General features: G+C 39.3%; 1 protein-coding gene across 4 annotated transcripts in view; it reads right to left on the reverse strand.

The window, feature by feature from the left end:
• The window catches only part of GOLGB1 (golgin B1), an 80,104-nt gene that overhangs the window by 27,365 nt on the left and 30,265 nt on the right, over positions 1 to 22,474 (reverse strand). For all 4 annotated transcript variants that reach the window (XM_023755783.1, XM_023755782.1, XM_006090939.3 and 1 more), the window contains 4 exons: positions 21,835 to 21,950; positions 13,309 to 13,423; positions 10,271 to 10,344; positions 966 to 6,157 (listed from right to left, as the gene is read on the reverse strand). In XM_023755783.1, coding sequence (XP_023611551.1) covers positions 966 to 6,157; positions 10,271 to 10,344; positions 13,309 to 13,423; positions 21,835 to 21,950 — 5,497 coding nt within the window. The remainder of the gene's footprint in view (positions 1 to 965; positions 6,158 to 10,270; positions 10,345 to 13,308; positions 13,424 to 21,834; positions 21,951 to 22,474) is intronic.

Genomic DNA, 22,474 nt, shown 5'->3' on the forward strand with positions numbered 1-22,474 from the left:
CTGCGGACTCAAGGGTCCCAGGTTCGATTCCGGTCAAGGGCATGTACCTTGGTTGCAGGCACATCCCCAATAGGGGTTGTGCAGGAGGCAGCTGATCGATATTTCTCTCTCATCGATGTTTCTAACTCTCTATCCCTCTCCCTTCCTCTCTGTAAAAAAATCAATAAAATATATATATTTTTAAAAATACTCTTTGTGTGAGAGACAATTAGCAGAAGGATACTATTAAAAGTGGAAGAGTATGAAGCGTGGTGGATATTGTTAGTTCTTGAATTTGAAAAGTGATATAAAATTAGAGTGAAGAAAATGACTGTCACACATATATGTGGTATGAACTGATGTGGAATATGAGGAAGAGAAGAGAGTATCATATGATTGGGAGGCTAAGGCAATGATTTGGGAGTATTGTGGTATAAATCTAGAGTAGTGGAAATGGCCCTAACCGGTTTGGCTCAGTGGATAGAGCGTCGGCCTGTGGACTGAAGGGTCCCAGTTCTATTCCGGTCAAGGGCATGTACCTTGGTTGTGGGCATATCCCCAGTAGGGGGTGTGCAGGAGGCAGCTGATCGATGTTTCTCTCTCATCGATGTTTCTAACTCTCTATCCCTCTCCCTTCCTCTCTGTAAAAAACCAATAAAATATATTTTTAAAAAAATAGAGTAGTGGAAATGAATGGATATGAACGAAAGGGAGAAATATAGGAGATCTCTCAATAGAAAGATGGGAAGAGAAGCAGACAGGCATGAATTTTTCATGTTAATACAGCTGTAGCACAAAGGCATTTTCAGGGGAGAGAGAGAGAGAGAGAGAGAGAGAGAGAGAGAGAGAGAGAGAGAAAGAAAAGAAAGGGGGGAGAGATAAGAGAGAATACATCTCCTGGGGGAATTTAAGCCAAAGTCAGTCCCATATTAAATAGACTTTTTTAGCCTTTAATTACCTTTGGAAGAGAAAAAAAATTAATTTACCTGGAAATGTTGATCTTCAATTCCTCCATATGGATGGACATCTGCCTAAGTTGATCCTTTAGAACACTGCAATTCTCCTCTTTGAGTCTAATTTCTTCTTCTTTAGTTTGAATAGCATCACTGAATCTCATCTCCCATTTCTTAGCTTCATCTATTACCCTGTCACGATCATCCTGGAGGGAAGACATGCTCTTAGTGAAAGCTGCAAGCTGGGCCACAGTACTATCCAAGTCTTCCTGAAGTTGTTTTACTTCCTTGTCTTTCTTGTTCAAAGTAATCTGAATCTCTCCAAATGTCTCTTCCAAGTGGCCTTTTTCTCTACTCAAAGCATCCAATTTCTCTTGCATATTCTTCTTCTCTTTCAGATGTTTCTCTTCTACCTGTTCCAGTCTTCTCTCAAGATCTTCATCCTTTTGTTTCATTTGGCTTTTAATTGATTCTTTGTTTGATTGAAGTTCCTTTTTCAACTTGAGATTGTCTGCTAGGACCCTTGCTGCTTCACTTTGAGTGTCATCTAGCAGTACTCTGAAGCTAGCTAATTCTGTTTCTGCTTTCTTGCGGTGTTCCTTGGCTTGAGCCAAATTTTCTTTGGTTATTTCCAAATCTTTTTGGGACTCAGTTTGAACAAATTCTAGGGCTTTAACGGTTCGCTCCAGAGCACTAATTTTCTCCTGGTACCTGATGCAGTCCTTCTGTAGCTGCTTTACTTCTTGTTGTTTTTCTTTTAACAGTTCCTGAAGTTCCTTTGCATGGCTTTTATTACTAGGTCCTTTCTGAGCACCTTGTATTTTCTCCAAATATTCTTTTCGGATTTCTGATTCCACCTGAGTTTTCTCCTTGACTAACTGCTGCTTTTCTTCTTCCAACTCACTCACACACTTTTTAAGGTTCTGCATTTCAGATTCTAGTTGCTCATTTTTCATTTGGGCATCTGTAACATCCTGATAATAATTCCCGATGCTTCCATTAAGTTCTGCTAATTGATTCATAAGCCTCTCTTCCAAATCATCTTTCTCTTCTTCCGCTCTCTCTTTGAGCTTGGTAACTCTGGCAAGTTCTTCTTGAATTTGCTGATTTAAAAGGTTTATTTTGGTTACTTCTTCCTGAAGCACTTTTAGTTCACCATCCTTTGCTGATATCTGACTCAGTAAAGCATTTCTCTCATTTTCTAAAGTCTGGTTAAATTCCTTTTCTTTTTGTTCCTCCTCCTCCAATTCAGCAATTCTTTCTTTGAGCTGATCAATCTGCTGTAGGTAGTTATTAATTTCATCATGTGAGCTGACATTCTCACTTGTACCAAGATTGGCACTGGTGTCTGGTAGAATGGATTCTGAGTATTCAGTCCTTGTACTCCTACTTGAAGAGTTTTCCTCATTAGCCTCACATGGGACAGACTGGCTTGCCTCTTCAATGATATGCATCTGGTTATCAGGTGTCTCAGGGGCCTCTAGACTAACTTGTTTGGATACATTATCTTCTATCTTGTGCTTTAAATCTTGAATTTCTTCATTCAGAGAGTCTTTCTCAGTCATTAAAGCCTCAAACTCCTTAGAAAGGGTTTTATAGTCTGTTTTGACCCTTTCTAGTTCCTCCTTCATGTTGGAATTGGAAGAAAGAAGTTCTTCCATACAATCTTTAGATGTACCTCCTGCAGGGTGTGCCTCTGCTCGAAGCCGGTCATTCTCTTCTTCCAACTCTAGGATCTTTTGCTGTTTCGATTTAGCAAACTTTCTCATCTTTTCTTTCATTTCTTCCATTTCCTGTTGAGCTTCCTGCAACTGCTTTTCCAGCTCTTTCTTGTTTGTTTCTGTGCTTCGTAGCCTGCCATATAGTTCTTGTTTCTCTTGCCTCACAGTTTCCACCACATGCTGAATCCTTTCTGCCTCATTACTAACATTCTCATAGGACTGCAGAAGAACTTCATATTCTTTTTGTAACTCTTTGTGTTTCTCTTGCCACTCAGTGCTTTCTGCCATCTTAGAACATTTCAAAGATTCAATTTCCTTCATTAGGTTTTCTTTGTCTTCAGTAAGACCCTCCAAAGCTAATTTTAGACTTTCACAAGAACCATTGAGACTTTGATTTTCCATTAAAGATCTGTCCATTTCAGTAATAAGTTTGTCTCTTTCTTCCTGAAGAAGAGCTAAGTTTCCTAAGAATGCATCTTTTTCTTGGTTTTGAGCAGAAACTTGGTTTTCTAAATCTGCCAGAGACTTAGTGAGATGTTCAATGGTATCTTTGGCCAAAGACAACTCCTCTTGGAGACCTTTGTTTTCTTTTAGTGCTTCTTTTCGGGAAATGAGGGCAGCTTGCAGTTTCCTATGTATCTGTTGTTTTGCTTTACTTTCTTCTCCAGTCTCTTCTGGTTTTTGCTTCATTTCACAAAGTTCCACCTGTAACTGCTTTATCTTTTCATCATGTTCTTTGGCTTGCATTTCCAGCTGTGTATGCAGAGCCTTAATTAAATCCTCTTGTTCTATTATCTCTGTCTGTACTTTAGTTAGAGCTGCTTCTTTTTCATTAAGCTGTCCAGAAAGGTATCTAACTTCTTCTTCCTTTTTGCCTATGAGTTCTTGCAATTCATCTAGTTGAGGCTGTAATTCTCTTAAACGTTCTAATCCAGCAATTTCTAGTTGACTGCTTTCTAATTTCTGCTTCAGGCTTTCAGTGTGGGCTTCAGCTTCATGGGATGCTGTTTTCAGACTTTGGATTTCAAAACTCTGTTTATTTATCTGCTCCTGTAATTGAAATACCTCTTCCGATTTTTTCGTAAGTTCACTTGTTGTAGAACTAACCCTCAATTCTAACTCCTCTTTCTCAGCCTCTATTTCTTTGAGCTGGGTCTTAATCTGGGCAACAGAAGTATTGTCCTGCAGAGCATTTGCATCTCCGGGATGAGAAGGCCAATCTGGGCACAAGTCAGATTCTAAAATAGGTTCAGCAGGTTGCTGCTCAATGGCTTTGAATAAATGTTTTTCTAAACCTTGAGCAGGAGAACCTGGTTCCTGCTGGTCAGTGCCTGGGAGTTTTCTGTCTATAGATTCCCTTATTTGAATCTGGAGTTGCTTTAGCTGGTCTCCAATGTTCTCATTTTCTCTGCTTTGCTCATTAAACTGTTCTTGCAAGCGATTATAGTCATCTTTCTGTTGCTTTAGCTCCTCCCTAAGATGTCTTTCTTTCTCCTGTGCCTTTTTAAGAATCACCTTGCGAGAGGTTAACACTTCCTGTAGCTTCTTCTGAAGCTGTTCCTTTTCTTTTTCAAGGTCCAATATCTTTTCTTCCAGTTCTGGTTTCCAGTGTTCACCACCACCTGCACCAGGTGGACTGCTCACAACTGTTTCTTTTACAGGTTCTGCTGAGCCTCCATCACCTGCATCCTTGTTACCTGTGGTTAACTTTTGGATAACTGCTTGGTTTTCAATGATTTCTGCTTGGAGCAAATCTATTTGGTTTACCTTATCTTGGAAGTTCTGATTCATCTGTTTGATGAGAGCCTGCAACTCTTCTTCAACTGCTGCCTTTTCTTCCAAATCCTTCCTTAAATGCTCTAGTTCTAATTCTTTCTCAGATATTGTCTGTTTTAAAGAAATTTCTATTTCATGGCACTTAGAAGTTACACATTTTTCTGAGTCTTCTTTATTTTCTTTATCTTTCTCCATTTCTCTCCTCTCATTCTCACTGAATGGGACTTCTTTCCTAGATTCATCTTTCACTTTGGCCAATTCCTCTTCTAATCTACTGACTCTTTGTAGAAGTTCCTTTCTGTTAATAAGAGCTGCCTGGAGCTTTCTCTTTCTCTGCTCACTTTCTTTCTTTACAAAGTCTAATTCATGCTGAAGTTCTTCTTTACTTATTAGCCCTGCTGGACTCAACTCATCAAAAGTCTGCTTAAGACCAGAAACAACTTCTTTATCTTCTTCTACTTGCTCTTTTTTTGACTCTTCAGCTCTGGATAATAAATTCAGCTGTTCTTTAAGAGTCTTAATTTCAACCCCAAGAGAAAACTTCTCTTCATTAAGCTGAACCATTTTCTCAGTCATACTAAAGCTGATTTCTGTCACTTGCTGGTCCTTCTCTTCAATGGTTTGTCGAAGGGTTTCCACATCTCTCTTTTTCTCCAGTAAGAGTTGATCCATTTTTGCTATTTCAAGTTCCTTCTGTGAAAGAGCTTGTGAAAGTTCTTCCATCTTATTTGTGATATCCCTCAGACGTTCTGCCCCCTCAAGCACCTCACATTCCTTCTTCTGTAGCTGGCTTTGTAAGCTTTTTATCAATGTACTCTGCTCAGAAAACTGAAGCTGTACACCATCCAGTTCATTCTGTAAAACTTCAATTTTCACATCTTTAGATTTGGCTTCTATGCTGAGACTGTGGATCTGTTCATTAAGCAAGTTGTGATGAGTTAGATTTTCATAGTCAAGTCTTCTTTGCCTTTCTGCTTCTGCAAGGTTCATTTCCAGTTGTTTTACCTGAGCCCTCAGCTCTGTTACTACACTAAGTTCTTTCACCTGAGAGAGAAGCTGGTCTCTTTCTTCAGACAAAGCAGTGAATGCACTGTTGGAGTCTTCAGCATTTTTCTTAAACTCCTCAATCAACTGAGTTAAATTGCTTATTTCCTTAGCTTTCTCATCTAAATTTTTCCCATATGTTTCTTCTGCTTTATGGAAGCTAATCTTGAGCTCCAAAATTTGACTTTTTAGTGTTTCCAATTCATCCTGGTGACACTGACAAATGCCTGGTACAGCACAAGGGGGATTATCAACATCATACTGTTTTGTTGATTTCAATTCCATTCCAGTGTCATTTAAAGACATTTTCTCAGATATTCTATTTTGATGTTCAGAGCTCATCTCTTTTTTTTCAATTGCTGGAAGACTGCTCTCTTCATTTGACATTGGAAGAAAATGTTGCCCTGTATCTTCAAGTAATATGTTCATTGCAACTGAAGGTTTTCCTTCACTTTCTATCTGTTTCAATTCTTTCTGGTCAAGGACCTCAGGGTCCCCCTCAGCCCTTTTGCCCTGGAGCTGCAACTTAAGAAATGCAATCTCCTCTTGAGCTTCTTTCATTTCCAACAGTAAAACTGAGAGTTCTTTATGTTTCTGAAAAAATGTGTTCTCTTGGACATCTTGTCCACTTTCTTCAGCAGAAGAATTGCTCTTGTTGAGCTTGGTAATATCAACCATGCTGACCTGTTTTTAAAATACAAAAGAAAGAAAAAACTTCAATCAAATGGTTTATAAAAAATAGTTTAATTAATAAATGGCATTTTGTGCATTTTCCAAAACCTGAAACCTTTTAGTACAAACCTTCTTCCTATCATTAAACTGCTAAATACTTTTAAAATCAGTATTTATTTTCCAAGTTGGACCTCTGAGGCACCCTCTCATTTTTGCACTGAGGTGAAGCAATATTCATAAGGCCTAAGAAAAGCTGTAACTTATTTTCTAGATATTGCTTACTTGGGAAACTTTATTTGTTCAAATTAAAATACCTACTTGTTTCCCCCAAGAAATGCTTAAAACTTAAGAAGAAAACAGGAACTATATAAAATTTTTGTTTCATACTATACCAAGGAGGAAGTTATGAAATTCCTTTTTCTAAACTTGAAATGAGCAATTAATAGACAGGTGTATTTTTAACCAAGTACAGTAAGTCCTCATGATATTGATAGATTCTTAGAACTGTGGCAAAACTATGTATAATGAAACCAATTTTACCATAGATTAATTGATATAAATAAGAGTTAAGTTCCTGTGGCACCTTATCAACATTATAATGAAACAACTTTGAATGAAATGACATTATTTGAGTGAGGGCTTGCTATAGATTGAGATAAATGATCAGGATCAAATAATCAAAAAGGAGTCTTGCTGGAACTTATGTAAGAAATTACGGAGTTCTTTGGCAAAATGGGAATCATTATTATAAAGACTAGAGACCTGGTGCACGGATTTGTGCACCGGTGGAGTCCCTCAGCCTGGCCTGTGGGAATCAGGCCGAAACTGGCTCTCTAACATCCCCTGAGGGGTTCCGTATTGCAAGAGGGTGGTTCTTGGGTGGCACACCCTGGAATTGGGCTCCCTCCTCTCTGGCTCTGGTTGCGTCACCCGAGAACCGTAGCTGCCAAGTCACCGCAGCTTGGCAGCTCCTGCATTGAGCATCTGCCTCCTGGTGGTCAGTGTGCATCATAGCTATCGGTCAAAGCATCTGCCCCCTGCTAGTCATTGTGCATCATAGCTACCAGCCGGTTGGCCGGTTGCTTAGGCTTTTATATATAGAGATCATTGCGTTAAACTGCTCAATCCATATAAATTACTTCTATAATTGTTTTTTAGGAAAACAAAATCAGTGAAATCTCATAGTAAATTTAATTAGTATTTTTATTAAATGAGTTTGGGGACAGTATCCTATACAATAAAAGCCTAATATGCTAAGTGTCTGGTCATCCGTTCAACCAATCAAAGGGTAATATGCTAATGATATGCTAAGGCCGCTCAACTGCTCACTATGACATGCACTGACCACCAGCGTGCAGACAGACAACCACTCACTATGCTGTGCACTGACCACCAGGGGGCAGACAGTCAACCGGTTGACCAGTCGCTATGACGTGCACTAACCACCAGGGGGCAGATGCTCTGACTGGTAGGTTAGCTTGCTGCTGGGGTCAGGCCAATCAGGACTGAGCGAGATGGGCCAGACACACCCTGGAGCCCTCCCGCTGTCCCTCAACGGCTGGCCAACCTTCCGTGTTCCTCCCCAGCTCCAACTGTACACCAGTGGGGTCCCTTGGCCTGGCCTGCACCCTCTCGCAATCTGGGACCCCTCAAAGGATGTCAGAGAACCAGTTTCGGCCCGACAGCAGAACAACCAGTCGCTATGATGTGCATTGACCACCAGGGGGCAGACGCGCAATGCAGGAGCTGCCCCCTGGTGTCAGTGCGCTCCCACAGGGGGAGCACCACAGCCAGGAGTCAGGCTCACAGCTGGTGAGCACAACAGCAATGGTGGGAGCCTCTCTCGCCTCCGCGGCAGCGCTAAGAATGTCCAACTGCTGGCTCCCATAGGGAGTCAGCCTAAGCCATCAGTCTGACATCTCCCAAGGGCTCCCAGACTGCGAGAGGGCACAGGCCGGGCTGAGGGACACCCCCTGAGTGAACAAATTTTGTGCACCGGGCCTATATGTATAATAAAATCTCCACCTTTGTCAATAATACCTTTTCTTACCAGAAAAAAAATCCAATTTGATAGAAAATTGTCAAATAATGAAGTAGTCAACAGTACAAGCTCTGCAGCCTGACTGTCCAAGTTCATTTCTTAGTTCTGCCACCTACTAGCAAAAACTGGCACATAGTAAGTTTTCAGTGAATATTAGCTTAGTATCATTCTCAGCCACTAAGAAAAAAATTCATTATTTTAGAATTATTATTCTAATAAAAGTTATCTCATCAGTTTTCATAAGCATTATTTTTAATCATTTAAAACTCTTCACTTTCTGTATTATTCACAGTCATATTTCTAGAGACCCAAACCAGAAACAGTATTTGGGACAGGAAAAATGTTTCTTTATAATTTCTTCATGTCACATTCCTATTTTTCCATCCATATATACATTAAAAATCTGATATGGTTAAGGCATCACACCTGCCAGAAGACTTTAATAAAACGAACTCCTTTTTTGTTCTCTCTCTTACCCTAAGTATTCTTATTTCCTCTTTTCGAACTATCTGTCATGCTATCTGCTGCTTCCTACATCTACAGTTTAATTAAGTTTTTGGCTCCAGTACAAAATCAATGTCATCCCATAAGGAGAGAGCAGAGAACCAGAGAATTTAACTGTTTCTAGCCACTCTCACTTTTTCTCTTAATACAAGTTTGCCTCTTTCCGCTGAGTTTACACTTTCCTACTCACCTTCTCTTATCCCACGGAATGATCTTATTCACCCTCTCTTTTGCAATTTCTGAGTGCCTTTTTATCTTTCTTTTCCATTGTTCCCTATTTGTTCTCCCTTCTGGTTGTTTTGTTTTTCTTTCTTTTCTTCTTAACAGATTCCCATCTTTCTTATTTGTTCTTTTTTGAGCTAAATTATCTTGTTCTCACTAGCCACTACTAAGCATCTTAAAACATTAAGCATCCCCTGGCCAAACAAAATTTATTTTTACTCTGTCAGTATTCATAATGCTACAATTTTCAAAATTTAATTCCTTTTGACAGTTTTGTGAACAGAGCACCAATGGCCCCATGAAAAGGCATTGAATATAATTGTGGTGGTTAATTTTATTGCCATCTTGGCTAGGTCACACTTGGTCAAATATTACTCTAGATATTTCTGTGAAGGTATTTTTGGGTGAGATTAACATTTAAATCAGTAGACTTTGAATAAAGCATATTATTCTCTATCATGTGGGTGGGTCTTACCCAATCAGTTGAAGGTCTTAAAACCCACCCACTCAAAAAAAAGGATGTTGTCCTCCAAAGAGGGAATTCTGTCAGCAGATTGCCTTTGGATTTGAACTTCAACTCTTCTCTGGGTCTCCAGCCTGCTGGCCTAACCTGTATATTCTGAATTTGCCAGCCTCCACAATTGCATGAGTTAATTCCTTAAAATCTCTCTCTCTCTCTCTCTCTCTCTCTCTATATATATATATATATATATATACACACACACACACACACACACACACACACACACACACTTCCTATTCTATTTCTCTGGAGAACTTTAATACAATAAGCAAGCAGACACTTCTGTTAAGAAGTTACATTATTTCTCAAGGCCATTTATGACTCTATCATTGACTTATTGATTGGAAAAACATAGCTAATAAAACACCGGCTAACAGTAATCTTATATCAACAGAATATTAAGGAATCACAAATTTATTATAGTAATTTTCAGATTATAAAAAGCAACATCATCCAAAAGTACCTTTTTAATATAATATTAAGTGAAACTGTGCCAACTGATTGGGGGGCGGGGTGAACTAGAGAGTTTATCTGAGCACTTTACTGAGAAACTGTTTTGAGATGGGCAAAGAAGTTGAGATAAATGATAACCCATTATGAGAAATGGGTTATCAAACCTGTTTTTATTTGTTCAGGACAAATTAAAGAATCCAAATATTCAGAAATAAATGAGAGTATATGGGAAATAATAACCATTGAATTTCTTAAACAGATCTAACTTTCTAGGTAATGTAATTATCTGTCAACATTAGAAAATTGCAGAAATGTTTAGGTTTGAAACTAAATCCTCGTGATCTAGTTCACATTCTGGTTATTTTAAGAATGCATCACTTACCTCATTGACTTCTCTATCTGCCTCTCCAGTTCTATTCTGAGCCTCCAGGAGAGTAATCTGAGAAGATAGTTTTTCTGAAAGTCACAAAATAAATATCCTTAGGAGATATAGGTAAAGTGTTTAAAAACCTAGAGGCATGATTTTATGTGTGAGGCTTTTTGAGATGCATGAAATAATCAAGAGTAAAGAAACAGATAAAAGTAGTTTGGGAGAGAAAAGGCTAATTAAAAAGAAATGGCAAGAAAAGAGCAGGTATAAGATAGAAATTGCAAGAAAATAGCAGGTATTATCACCTACTAGTAGGTGATAATAATAACCTGAGTGAAATATAATAAACTAGAGGCCCAATGCACAAAATTCGTGCAAGGGCCTTGGTCCCCACCACCGTGGTGGCTTGCCTCTGCCTTGGCCCCCCGCGGCGCCACGGCTTAGTCCCGAAGGTCTTCCAGCCTAATTAGCATATTATGCTTTTATTATTATAGAAAGTGGAGGCTTTAAAGTAAAAGGACATCTGAGCATGTGACAAGAAGCAGTGAATATTTCTGTAAAAATAAGTTGAGACTTCTAGGGCAATAAATTTGCCTTAATTTATCCATAACCCTACTGTATTCATAAACATCTTGTATTGATATAGCACTTATAATGTCCTCAATGTTCTTTTACATGTGTTCATAAAGATATCAAATTTTAGCACTAGAAGGGAGCTGTCCAAATCTCAATGACCATATGAGGAGATGAAGAAATGCATGACCTATATACAGCTGGTTCATAGAGAGCTGAAATCAGAATCCAGTCTTCTGAGTTCTATCCCATGTTCTATTATAATGCAACTAGAGACCTGGTGCACAAATTCGTGCACAGGTGGGGTCCCTTGGCCTGGCCAGCGATCGGGGATGATTGGGGCCTCCTTGCTCAGTCCCGATCGGGGCCAATTGGGGCCGGCCGGCTGGGGGGAGGGACTGTGGTAGGCTGGCTGGCCATGGGAGGTTGGCTGTGGGAGCGCACTGACCACCAGGGGCAGCTCCTGCATTGAGCATCTGCCCCCTGGTGGTCAATGAGCATCATAGCTACTGGCCGGTTGTCCAGTGGTAATGGTCACTTAGGCTGTTATATATATATAGATTTATCACTCTCTGAAATGATCTCATTTAGATACATGTTTATGGCCTATCTTCCCTTCTAATATGTTCAGAGCATCCCTAGCAACTAGATTAGTGCCTGGCACATAAAAATTTACTGAATGAGTGAACATTCATGAAACAAATTTAAGTCATACAATATGTTCAGACACTTCACAAGATTATTTGAGGAAGGGGCACAGTGGTAAAAGAGTGCAAAGGGTGAGGTGAGCAGAACATGATGCATAAAGCAAAGGTAACCTATGAGACCACATGGAAAAACTAATACAAAAAATCCTTTTTTTCTTTTTTGTATTAGTGATCTCTGCAGGAAAGAGCAAGGAGAACAGAACGTATGTAATACCTCTAAACCATAATGAGCTGCATGACAATGATAGGTATTATTTGCAAAACTGCAAAATAAGCATCATGGATAGGTCTCAAAAAAGTGCTTTGAGTGGGTTGAACAATGTGTTGAATTTTTGGTGGGAACAATGGTTGGAATCCTATATAATAAAACCCTAATATGCAAATTGACCAAACAGCAGAATGACCGGTTGCCATGATGTGCACTGACCACCAGGGGGCAGACGCTCAACACAGAAACTGTCCCCTGGTGGTCAGTGCGCTCCCACAGGGGGAGCACCACTCAGTCAGAAGTCGGGCTCATGGCTGGCAAGCACAGCGGTGGTGGCGGGAACCTCTCCCACCTCCATGGCAGCACTAAGGACCCCCCTCAGGGATGTCCGACTGCTGGCTTAGGCCCACTCCCCGCAGGCAGGTGGCAGGCGGACATCCCCTGAGGGGTCCTGGACTGCAAGAGGGTGCAGGCCAGGCTGAGGGACCCGCCCTCCCAGTGCACAAATGTCGTGCACCAGGCCTCTAGTAGCCTAATAAAGGAATAACCCCCAGTTTAGAGCTAAGTGGAACTATAGCATGATTAGGGTGGAAATACTGGCTTTAGCATTTAAGAAATGAGACAAACTTTACTTGGTATTCATTTTCACTCAAGACATAGCATATTAGTTAATCAGTATAAAACAGATCAGTAAAGCATTAACTACATGCTACTAAAATCATAAGGTCCTTGTGAAGCGGGTGATAAATGGGAGAAGGTATGTCTTCATCCTTACTAAACTAGTCACACACATTCCTACAGAATAAAATGCTAAATTTAGTTCAATCCAACAAAACTTTATTTGGCAGCTACTATCTGACAGATACTATTCTAGTTGTTGATAAAAGGTAAAGCAAAGAACAACAAAAATGGCCCCTGTCCTGAAACAGCTTACCTTCATCTTTGAAGAGCAAATAGTATAAAATACAAACAAATTATTTTAATATAATGTTAAAGGAATGCAAGGATGTTACAAAAGCACAAAAATGCATTTAACCCAACTTTGGGGTATCAAAGTCGACTTCCTGAAAAAGATAACACTCTAGCTGAGGCCTTAAAGATAACTATAGGGTTCTCAGTTGAGTATAGCATGAATAAAACCCAAAATCGTTTCTACCTTTGAACCTTTATTTATATTGATCTCTATTACCTCATCTCACAAATTTATTACCAGGCATTTCTGTTCTTTTTTCATTTTTCCTATTTAAAAATTCATCGTCTTATTCAAGTCCTATTTAGGCCATTTTTCCTATAACAGTCCTTGAGTACTCCAAAATGAATATAATACAGACATCCTACAGCATTTATAACCCATGATGCAAAAAGTTATAGTAAACATTGGTATTGTGTTTAAATTGTTTAAATTATGTTAATCCTGTCTTCAATAATCACCCACTGAGCTATCTAAGTAAGATTTTTATTATCAAATAATCAGAGAATCTATATATTATATACATATCATGGTAAAAGTAGAAGCACTTGTGGGTTAAGTAGATAGAATTACGGTTTTCATTTTTACCTACCATTCTCAGCTTTCAGTTCCTCCAGTTCTATGGAACTAAGGAGCAAGGCCCCCTTTTCCTTCTCTAGCTCTACCACTCTCTTCTGCAAAAAGGCAATATTCTCCTCAGTGACCACCTAAATTGTGGAAAAACAACAAATTAATTATCTCCAGTGAAAAACTCTCATACTAGTGCCAGATAGCCTCTAGCATTTTTGTCTTCTAAAAGTTCTTCAGCTATGAAAATATGTTAAAAGTAGCATTACTGCCCAGATGGCATGGCTCAGTGGTTGAACATAAAGCTATGAACTAGAAGGTCATGGTTCGATTCCCTGTCACAGCACATGCCCGGATTGTGGGCTCAATCCCCAGTAGAGGGTATGTAGGAGGCAGCCGATCAATGATTCTCTCTCATCATTGATGTTTTCTATCTCTCTCTTCTCTCCCTTCCTCTCTGAAAGCAATAAAAAAATATATATTTTAAAAAAGAGCATCTACTTATTGCTTAAGTAATTACTAAAGAATATTTTTTCTAGAAAGAAAAAATATTTCACACAAGCTTCTAGTTCATTGGTTTTTGAATGTAAAACTGAAGCCTAGATTACAAAGACAGAAATCCCAAGTCTATTGCATAGGAAAGAACATCTTCAAGTCCACAAATACATAACATCACAAAATTAGATTAATGTCACATGATAACAAGGTCACTCTTCAGGAGACTGAACATAGAGAAGCTCTCAAGGAAGAACACAGGCAAAGTAATATGCACCCCTTAGGAAAGGAGGAAGAGCCACAATTGTTTTTCGCTTGTGTTTCATTTATGCATATGTATTGTTTGCTTTTTCTAATGACAGGCAAATATCAAATTATGCCACACCTTTAGTTTTATGTCTTTTTATATATTTTTCTTCTCCAGGGGGATTATTCTATATAATTTTTCAGAAAATTGTAGAATTTTTGAGCCTTGAGGGTCTTTATAGCTCACTTAGCCCCAAACCTTCATTTCAAGCTTAAAGAAATGACAAGAGATGAGTGTAAGGATTTTATGGCTTTTATCCTGAGGGAAGTTCCCAATTTGCTTTATACAGGGCAGGTGAACCACAGAAAAGCCACAGGTGTTTCTGGCTTGAAGAATGAGGAGACAGACTTTGGGACAAATTTAGGGGAGCCCTAAATTCTATATATAAACTATGAACAATGAATTGCGCATTTGCAAGGAAGCAGTTCAGCTAAGACAAAAATAATACAACCAAGTTTTGAGTGGCTGCCTACCATAGGCCAGAGTTTGTGGTTTGAGTCCAAATTACTGGCTGATAAAAAGTAATCAAAACTCTTCAGATTTTAGAAATAACAGAAGAGAATCTTGAGAAAAAAACACACAATATTCAATACAAAATCACTTACCACACAAAGAAATAGGAAATATGATGAATTCTCAGAACAAGCAAAAAAAATATAATCAACAGAGACCAAGTACAAAATGATGCAGATTTTGGAATTAGCAAACAATGATTTTAAATATCTATGATTATAAGTATCTCAGGACTTAAAGAAAGATATTTTATAATGAATGAAAAAATAGGAAGTCTTAGTAAAGACTTCCATAGAAAAACAAAGGGCAAAATGGGCATGAAAATTACTTGAAAAAATAATGGCCAAAATTTCCCCAAACATAAATTTATACACCTGAGAAACTTAATAAAAGCTAGGAAATAAAATTACAAAGAAACCATAACTAAGTCCATCAAACAAGGATAGAAGAAAAGTCTTAATGTTGAAATTGTGATCTGGGATTTCTAACTTTTGTTAATGCAATACATACAGCACCTATAGCATAAAGAATAGCACAAGGGGATAAGGACACATGTAATACCTTAATCAATAAAGAAAAAAGGAATAGCACAAGGGTTTATGATGATAAGATTTCTGTATTTTAAGGGGAGTGGAACAGTATTAACTCTAAGAAGACTGAATGGTTAAGGATGTATATTGTTAAAAAGATATATCACATTAACACTAAATCAAAGGAAAAAATACGAGTAGCTATATTAAAATCAGACAAAGTACATCTCATAGCAAAGACTGTGACCAGGGATAAAGAAGGTCATTTCATAACGATAACTGGGTCACAATAAAAAAGACATAAAAATCATAGATAGATGGAGGGGAGCTTGGGGAGCTAGGTGGAAAACATGAAGAGGTTAAGAATTACAAATCGGCAGTTACAAAATAGTCACAGAGGTGTAAAGTACAGCATAGAGAATATAGTTAATAATCCTATCTAATAAAGAGGTAATATGCACACTGACCATCACTCCAACACACAAGATGGCCGCCCCCATGTGGACACAAGATGGCCAGCAGGGGAGGGCAGTTGGGGGCAATCAGGCCTGCAGGGGAGGGCAGTTAGGGGCGACCAGGCCTGCAGGGGAGGGAAGTTGGAGGCGATCAGGCCTGCAGGGGAGGACAATTAGAGGAAGCCAGACCTGCAGGAGAGGGCAGTTGGGAGGGACAAGGCCTGCAGGGTAGGGTGCTTGGGGGTTACCAGGCCTGCAGCAGAGGGCAGTGGTGGGGACCAGGCCTGCAGGAAGGAAGTTGGGGCTGACCAGGCCTGCAGGGGAGGGCAGTTGGGGGCGACCAGGCTAGCAGGGGAGGGAAGTTAGGGGAAACCAGGCTAGCAAGGGAGGGTAGTGAGGGGTGACCAGGCCAGCAGGGGAGGGAAGTTAGGGGCAATCGGGCTGGCAGGCGAGCAGTTAGGCATTGATCAGGCTGGCAGGGGAGTGGTTTGGGAGTGATCAGGCTGGCAGGCATAAGTGGTTAGCAGCAATCAGGCAGGCAGGCAGGCGAGCGGTTGGGAGCCAGCAGTCCTGGATTGTGAGAGGGATGTCCGATGGCCCGTTTAGGCCCGATCCCATGGGATCGGGCCAAAACGGGCCATCGGACATCCCTTGAGGGGTCCCAGATTGGAGAGGGTGCAGGCTGGGCTGAGGGACACATCCCCCTGTGTACAAATTTCGTGCACCAGGTCTCTAGTACTGTAATAACTATGTATGGTGCCAGGTAAGTGCTAGACTTAAGGGTGGGGGAGGGTGGTGCATGGGGAGATTGTTGTCACTTCACAACTTATACAAATGTCTAACCAGTATGCTGCACACCTGAAACCAAGATAACATTGAATGTCAACTGTAATTAAACACACACACACACAGGCATACGCACACACACACACACACACACACACAAAACAAGAAGAGATAAAAATCCTAAATGTTTATATCCCTAATAACACAGGCTGAAAATACATGATACAAAAACTGATAGAACTATAAAGGAGAAATAGATAAATCCACAACTATAGTCTGAGATTTTCAATAATCATCTTAATAATTGAGAAAACAAGTAGGCAAAAAAGCAATAAGGATAGAAAGAAAAGAATAACACTATTAACCAACATGACTGACATTTATAGAACACTCAGCCAACAAGAGCTGACTATACATTATTTTCAAGTATACCTGGGCCATTTACCAAAATAGACAATATTCTGGGCCATGAGACAAGTCTCAATCAATTCTAAAAGATTCAAGTCATATAAAATAGGTACTCTGAAATTAAATTAAAAATCAGAAAGACCTCTAAACATATCACCTACAAATATTTGGAAACTTAATAACCCAGAGGGCAAAAAAGAAATAAAAAGGTATATTTGTATTGCAAACTGAGTGAAAATGAATTTGACGGATGCTGCTAAAGCACAGTTCAGGGAAAAATTGATAGTACAAAATGCCTATCTATACTAATAAAAGGGTAATATGCTAATTAGACTGGACATCTTCCTGGCATCCTTCCAGACAAAGCCATGGTGGCGGGGGCCGAGGCAGAGGCGGGTAGGGGTGATCAGGTCGGAAGGGGAGGACAGTTAGGGGCGATCAGGCTGTCAGGGGGAAGCAGTTGGGAGTGATCAGGCCAGCAGGGGAGTGGTTAAGGGGGTCATCAGGCCAGCAGGCAGAGGTGGTTAAGGGGTCATCAGGCCAGCAGGCAGAGGTGATTAGGGGTGATTAGGCAGGCAGGCAGGTGAGTGGTTAGGAGCCAGCGGTCCAGGATTACAGAGGGTGCAGGCCAGGTTGAGGGACCCACCCCCATACATGAATTTTGTGCACTGGGCCTCTAATCCTATATAATAAAAGCCTAATATGTTCAGTGTCCAGTTGGCCGTTCAACCAATCAAAGTGTAATATGCTAATGATATGCTAAGGCTGTTCAACTGCTCGCTATGATGTGCACTGACCACCAGGGGGAAGACGCTCCAACCAGTAGGTGAGCTTGCTGCTGGGGTCCGGCCGATTGGGACTGAGCAAATTGGGCTGGACATGCCGTGGAGCCCTCCCACGGTCCCTTCATGGCTGGCCAACTTCCTGCATCCCTCCCCGGCCCTGATCATGCACTGGTGGGGTCCCTCAGCTTGGCCTGCGCCCTCTTGCAATCCACGACCCCTTAGGGGATGTCAGAGAGCTAGTTTCAGCCCAATCCCACAGGCCAGGCCAAGGAACTCCACTGGTGCATGGATTCGTGCACCAGGCCTCTAGTATTAGAAATAAGAAAGGTCTCAAACTAATGGTCTCAGATAACACCTTAAGAAGATAAGAAATCAAATCCAAAGTAAACAGAAGAAGAAAATAACAAAGATCAAAGTATAAACCAATAAAATAAAAATAAAAAAACAGAATCAATAAAGCCAAAGCCGTTTTTTAGATCAGTAAAGTAGATAAACCTCTGGGCAGTCTAACCTATAATAAGAAAGGAAACACAAATTACCAATATCAGGAATGGGAGAGCCGATATCACTACAGATTCTACTGACATCAAAAGGATAATTAGGAACTATTTGAATAACTTTATGCCTAATAAATTTGAGATTTTAGACAAAATGGACAATTTTTCTACAAGATATAAAACAAATATAATTTGTACAGAAATATGCTCCCACAAAGAAAACCTCAGGACTAGTTGGCTTCACTGGTGAATTTTCACCAAAAATTTAAGGAAGAAATAATACCAAGTATACAGAGAATTTTTTAAAAAACGAAAGAGAAAGGACAACTTCCCAATTCATTCCAAAAGGCCAGCATTACTCATTCAGCAACACCAGAAAAAGATATTAAGAAAACGACAGGCAAACTAATATTCCTTATATCCTAAGAAACCAAAAACACCAATCAGAAAGAAGGTATGCACCCTATGTTCATAGCAGCATAATGTACATAGCAGCATAAGATCTGGAAACAGCCCAATTGCCCATCAGTAGATGAGTGGATAAAAAAGCTGTGGTACAGCCCTGGTTGGTTTGGCTCAGTGGATGGAACACTGGCCTGGGGACTGAAGGGTCCTGGGTTCGACTCTGGTCAAGGGCATGTGCCCGGGTTGTGGGCTCAATCCCCAGTGGGGGGCATGCAGGAGGCAATCGATCAATGATTTTCTCTCACCATTGATGTTTCTCTCTCTCTCTTTGAAATCAATAAAAATATATTTTAAAAATAGCTGTGGTACATTTATATCATGGAATACTATGCAGCAGAATCTCTTACCCTTTGAGATAGCATGGAGGGACCTGGAGAGTATTATGCTAAGTGAAATAAGTCAGTCAGAGAAAGACAAGTATCACATGATCTCACTCATATGTGGAATCTTATTAACAATTAAACTGATGAAGAGAGTAGATCCAGAGACATGGAAGCATGGAACAGAGTGTGGAATCTCGGAGAGAAGGTGGGTGGGTGGGAGGCTATCATCCAAAGAACTTGTATGCATATATGCATAGCCCATGGACACAGACACTAGTGAAGAGCTGGAATGGGGGATAGGGAAGGGCTGGAGGGAGTCTATAGGGGGAAAAAGAGTAGTACTTTCAACAATAAAGATAAAAAAACACACACACACAACAAAACCCCTAATATTCCTCATGAACATAAATGCAAAATTTTAAAACAAAATTTTAGCAAATTGAATCCAACAAAATAGAAGGATAATATATTATTACAAAGTAAAGTTTATCTTGCAACTCTCATTCACTGCTGGTGGGAATGTAAATTGTACAACTACTTTGGAAAACAGTCTGACAGTGTCTTAAAACCTTCCAAATATTCCCCATAGATCTAGGCATTCCACTTCTAGTTATTTACCAAGAATAAAACAAGCATAGGTTCAAACAAAGATTTATAAAAGAACATACACAGAAGCTTTATTCATAATTGTCAAAAGTTGTCAACCACCCAAATTTGTCCAACAATAAGTGGATAAATTGTGGTATGTATGTATAATATCCTCAGTTATACAAAGGAATGAATTATTGCTACACACATAATAGGATGAGTCTCAAAATAAGTGTGCTGAACAAAAGGAACCAGAAACAAATAACGAGTATATACAATTTATGTAAAATCCTAAAAAACACAAACCTGAGCTATATGACAGAAAGAAGATCAGAGGTTGCCTGGGTAGGAAGAGATGTGAAGAAGAAATTAACAGGGGACCTGGTAATGCATATGTTCATGCTGTTTACAGTGGTGATGGTTTAAAGCATATGCCAAGATTTATCAAATTGTGTACTTTAAAAGTGTGCAAATTACTGTATGTAAATTACACCTCTATTCAAGCTGTTTAAAAGGAAAATCAATAGATAAATGAAAATAAAATGCAAAAAAACCCATCAAATTATCAAGGAAATTATAGCCCAATCATGCAAAAGGAAAATGCAAGTATATTCATAAAATAGAATACAATACTTTTCAGCAATATAAAAGAATAAATTATAACATATGGAACAAGATGGATGAATCTCAAAATATGCTAAGTGAAAGAAAAAAGCTTTACACAAAAGAGCACACATATGTGGTTACATTAATATGATGCTGTAAAACAGGCATAATTATTCTACAGTGAAAAATTAAACACTGATTGTCTCTGGAGAGGAAGGGTAGGATTGACTGCAAAATGATGTGAGTTGAAACCTATTTAATTTTATTAACCAATGTAACCCCAATTTTAAAAAAAGGGTATGAGGAAACCACTGTAATAATATATCTTGTTAAGGATTTGGATAACACATGTATATGCATTTACCAAAACTCAATGAATGGTATACTTAATATTTTTACATTTCATGTTTTGTAAATCCTCAAAAGAACTCTCTATACTAATAAAAGGGTAGTATGCAAATTAACCGCCACTCCACAACAAAGATGGCAGAGCGCATAGACAAAAAGATGGCGGCGCCGGACGGAGCCACGGAGCTGGCCAGAGCGGGCAGGATGCTTGGCTTCCTTCAGGTGGGACACTTGGCTTCCTTCGTTGCCCCAGCGACAAAGGAAGCCAAACCTCCCGCAAGCCCTGGCCGGCCGCCAAGGGCCAGTCTATGGGAGGCAGCCACGGAGCCAGCCAGATTGCATGGGAGGTGGCTCCGGAGCAAAGGTCCGGGTCCCTGGTGCCAGAGGGAAGCCAGTGCCGGCAGCCAGGGGAAGGAAGGCCTATTCTTGCACGAATCTTCGTGGATCGGGTCTCTAGTAAACAAATACTAAAATCTAGTCAATAACATGCATGCTGAGATATTTAGAGAAAAATGTATACAACTTACCATAAAATGTGTAAAAAAATTAAGATGAATCACTGGATTGATAAATGGAAATTTGGTAAAGCAAATACATTAAAATGTTAGTGACAGAATCTAGATGTTGGGTATACTCATGTTCTTTCAATTTTTTTGAATTGTTTAAAATATCTTAACAAAACATTGGAGGAAAAGGTTGAGAATGAAAGAATAGAAGAGACTGGAAAGCCTAGATGCTAGAAACCAGGAAGCAGAAGTTTTTATCAGTGCACAGTACTGCCCAGGGAATATGGGACTCTGCTGGCCAATATATCTGTCAGTTTGGAAAGATACATTCTTATCTTTATACATGGAGATGAATGAATCCAACTATCCTAGTTTGAGACTGGCTAATTAAGATCATCAAACTAACTCACTTTGTTCATGCTCAATTAGCAGCCTTCTTGTGATTATAACCTAACTTCCCACAAAAAATTTTATAGGAAGAAGAAAGAAAATACTGGCCAATCAACAGCCACTTGGTAATTAAACATTTTACTGTTAATTAATTAATGAGAACATTATGATTTCTATAATACACTAATAAATTTGGTTAGACTGAAATGCATGCATTAAACCTGATCAAATCTCAGCCTACCAAAAATGAAATTGCCTTCTCAACTGAGAAAACTGATTACAGATTAAAAAAGAAACGATTATTCTCCAATACAGATTTTTAAGATCTTAGAATCAGAAGGGCTCCTGAGATCATGGTGCTTGTTATCTACTTTTTTCTCATTATTTGTTGCTGAGACACTAAACTAATGTCTTTCCTGATTCCTTCCAAAAAGCATTTCATCAGGCCTAAAGGACAGAAGGCTTATTATACTGCCCTCTGGAATAAATTCTCATTAGAACACCCAAACACAAATAGACCATATTCATAAGAAATGTACATTTAATTACCTGTGCACCCTCATTATAAATATCTGGGAAAGAAGTCTGAGTTGCCATTTCATCATTCTGAAAAGTTGGTTTATTTAGAAATTGGCTAATTTCCTTGGATTTTTGCTCAAGTTGATCTAAGGAAAAGAAAATAAATAGAAATGATTTCTGCCTCAAGTCTGAAACTTAGTGAGTTATTATTTTCTAGGGATACATTATATGCTGTTTGGTTTTCTTAATTACAATTATGCCACCAATGACAACATCTTTGAAAACTGTTTAAATGCTCTCAAGGACCAAAAGGCATCCTCAGTCAGCCCCTTGCTTCAAAGGTAAAATAAAACAGGCCTATGTGGCATTTTTTGTTTTATTTCTTTACTCTTCACTGAAGTGTTATAGAGTCCATGGAGATTCTATAGCAGTTTTAAACATGAACATGGTTCATTTAAGAGGGCAGTGTGCTTGTAACACACCGTTCCCATGCTTTGCGCCTCAAGGCTTTCTAGTTAATGTTTAGTTCTTCAATACAGATCTTCAACTTAATTCTTTCCTTTATGTATATAACAATCTATTAGAATTGAACTAAATTGGAGGCATCTCTTATGTTAATAACATTTTTCAAAAAATGTTTTCTTAAACCTTCATCAAGGATAAAAGTTTT

Source organism: Myotis lucifugus, unplaced genomic scaffold (assembly GCF_000147115.1).
Source record: "Myotis lucifugus unplaced genomic scaffold, Myoluc2.0 scaffold_84, whole genome shotgun sequence".
NCBI lineage: Eukaryota > Metazoa > Chordata > Mammalia > Chiroptera > Vespertilionidae > Myotis > Myotis lucifugus.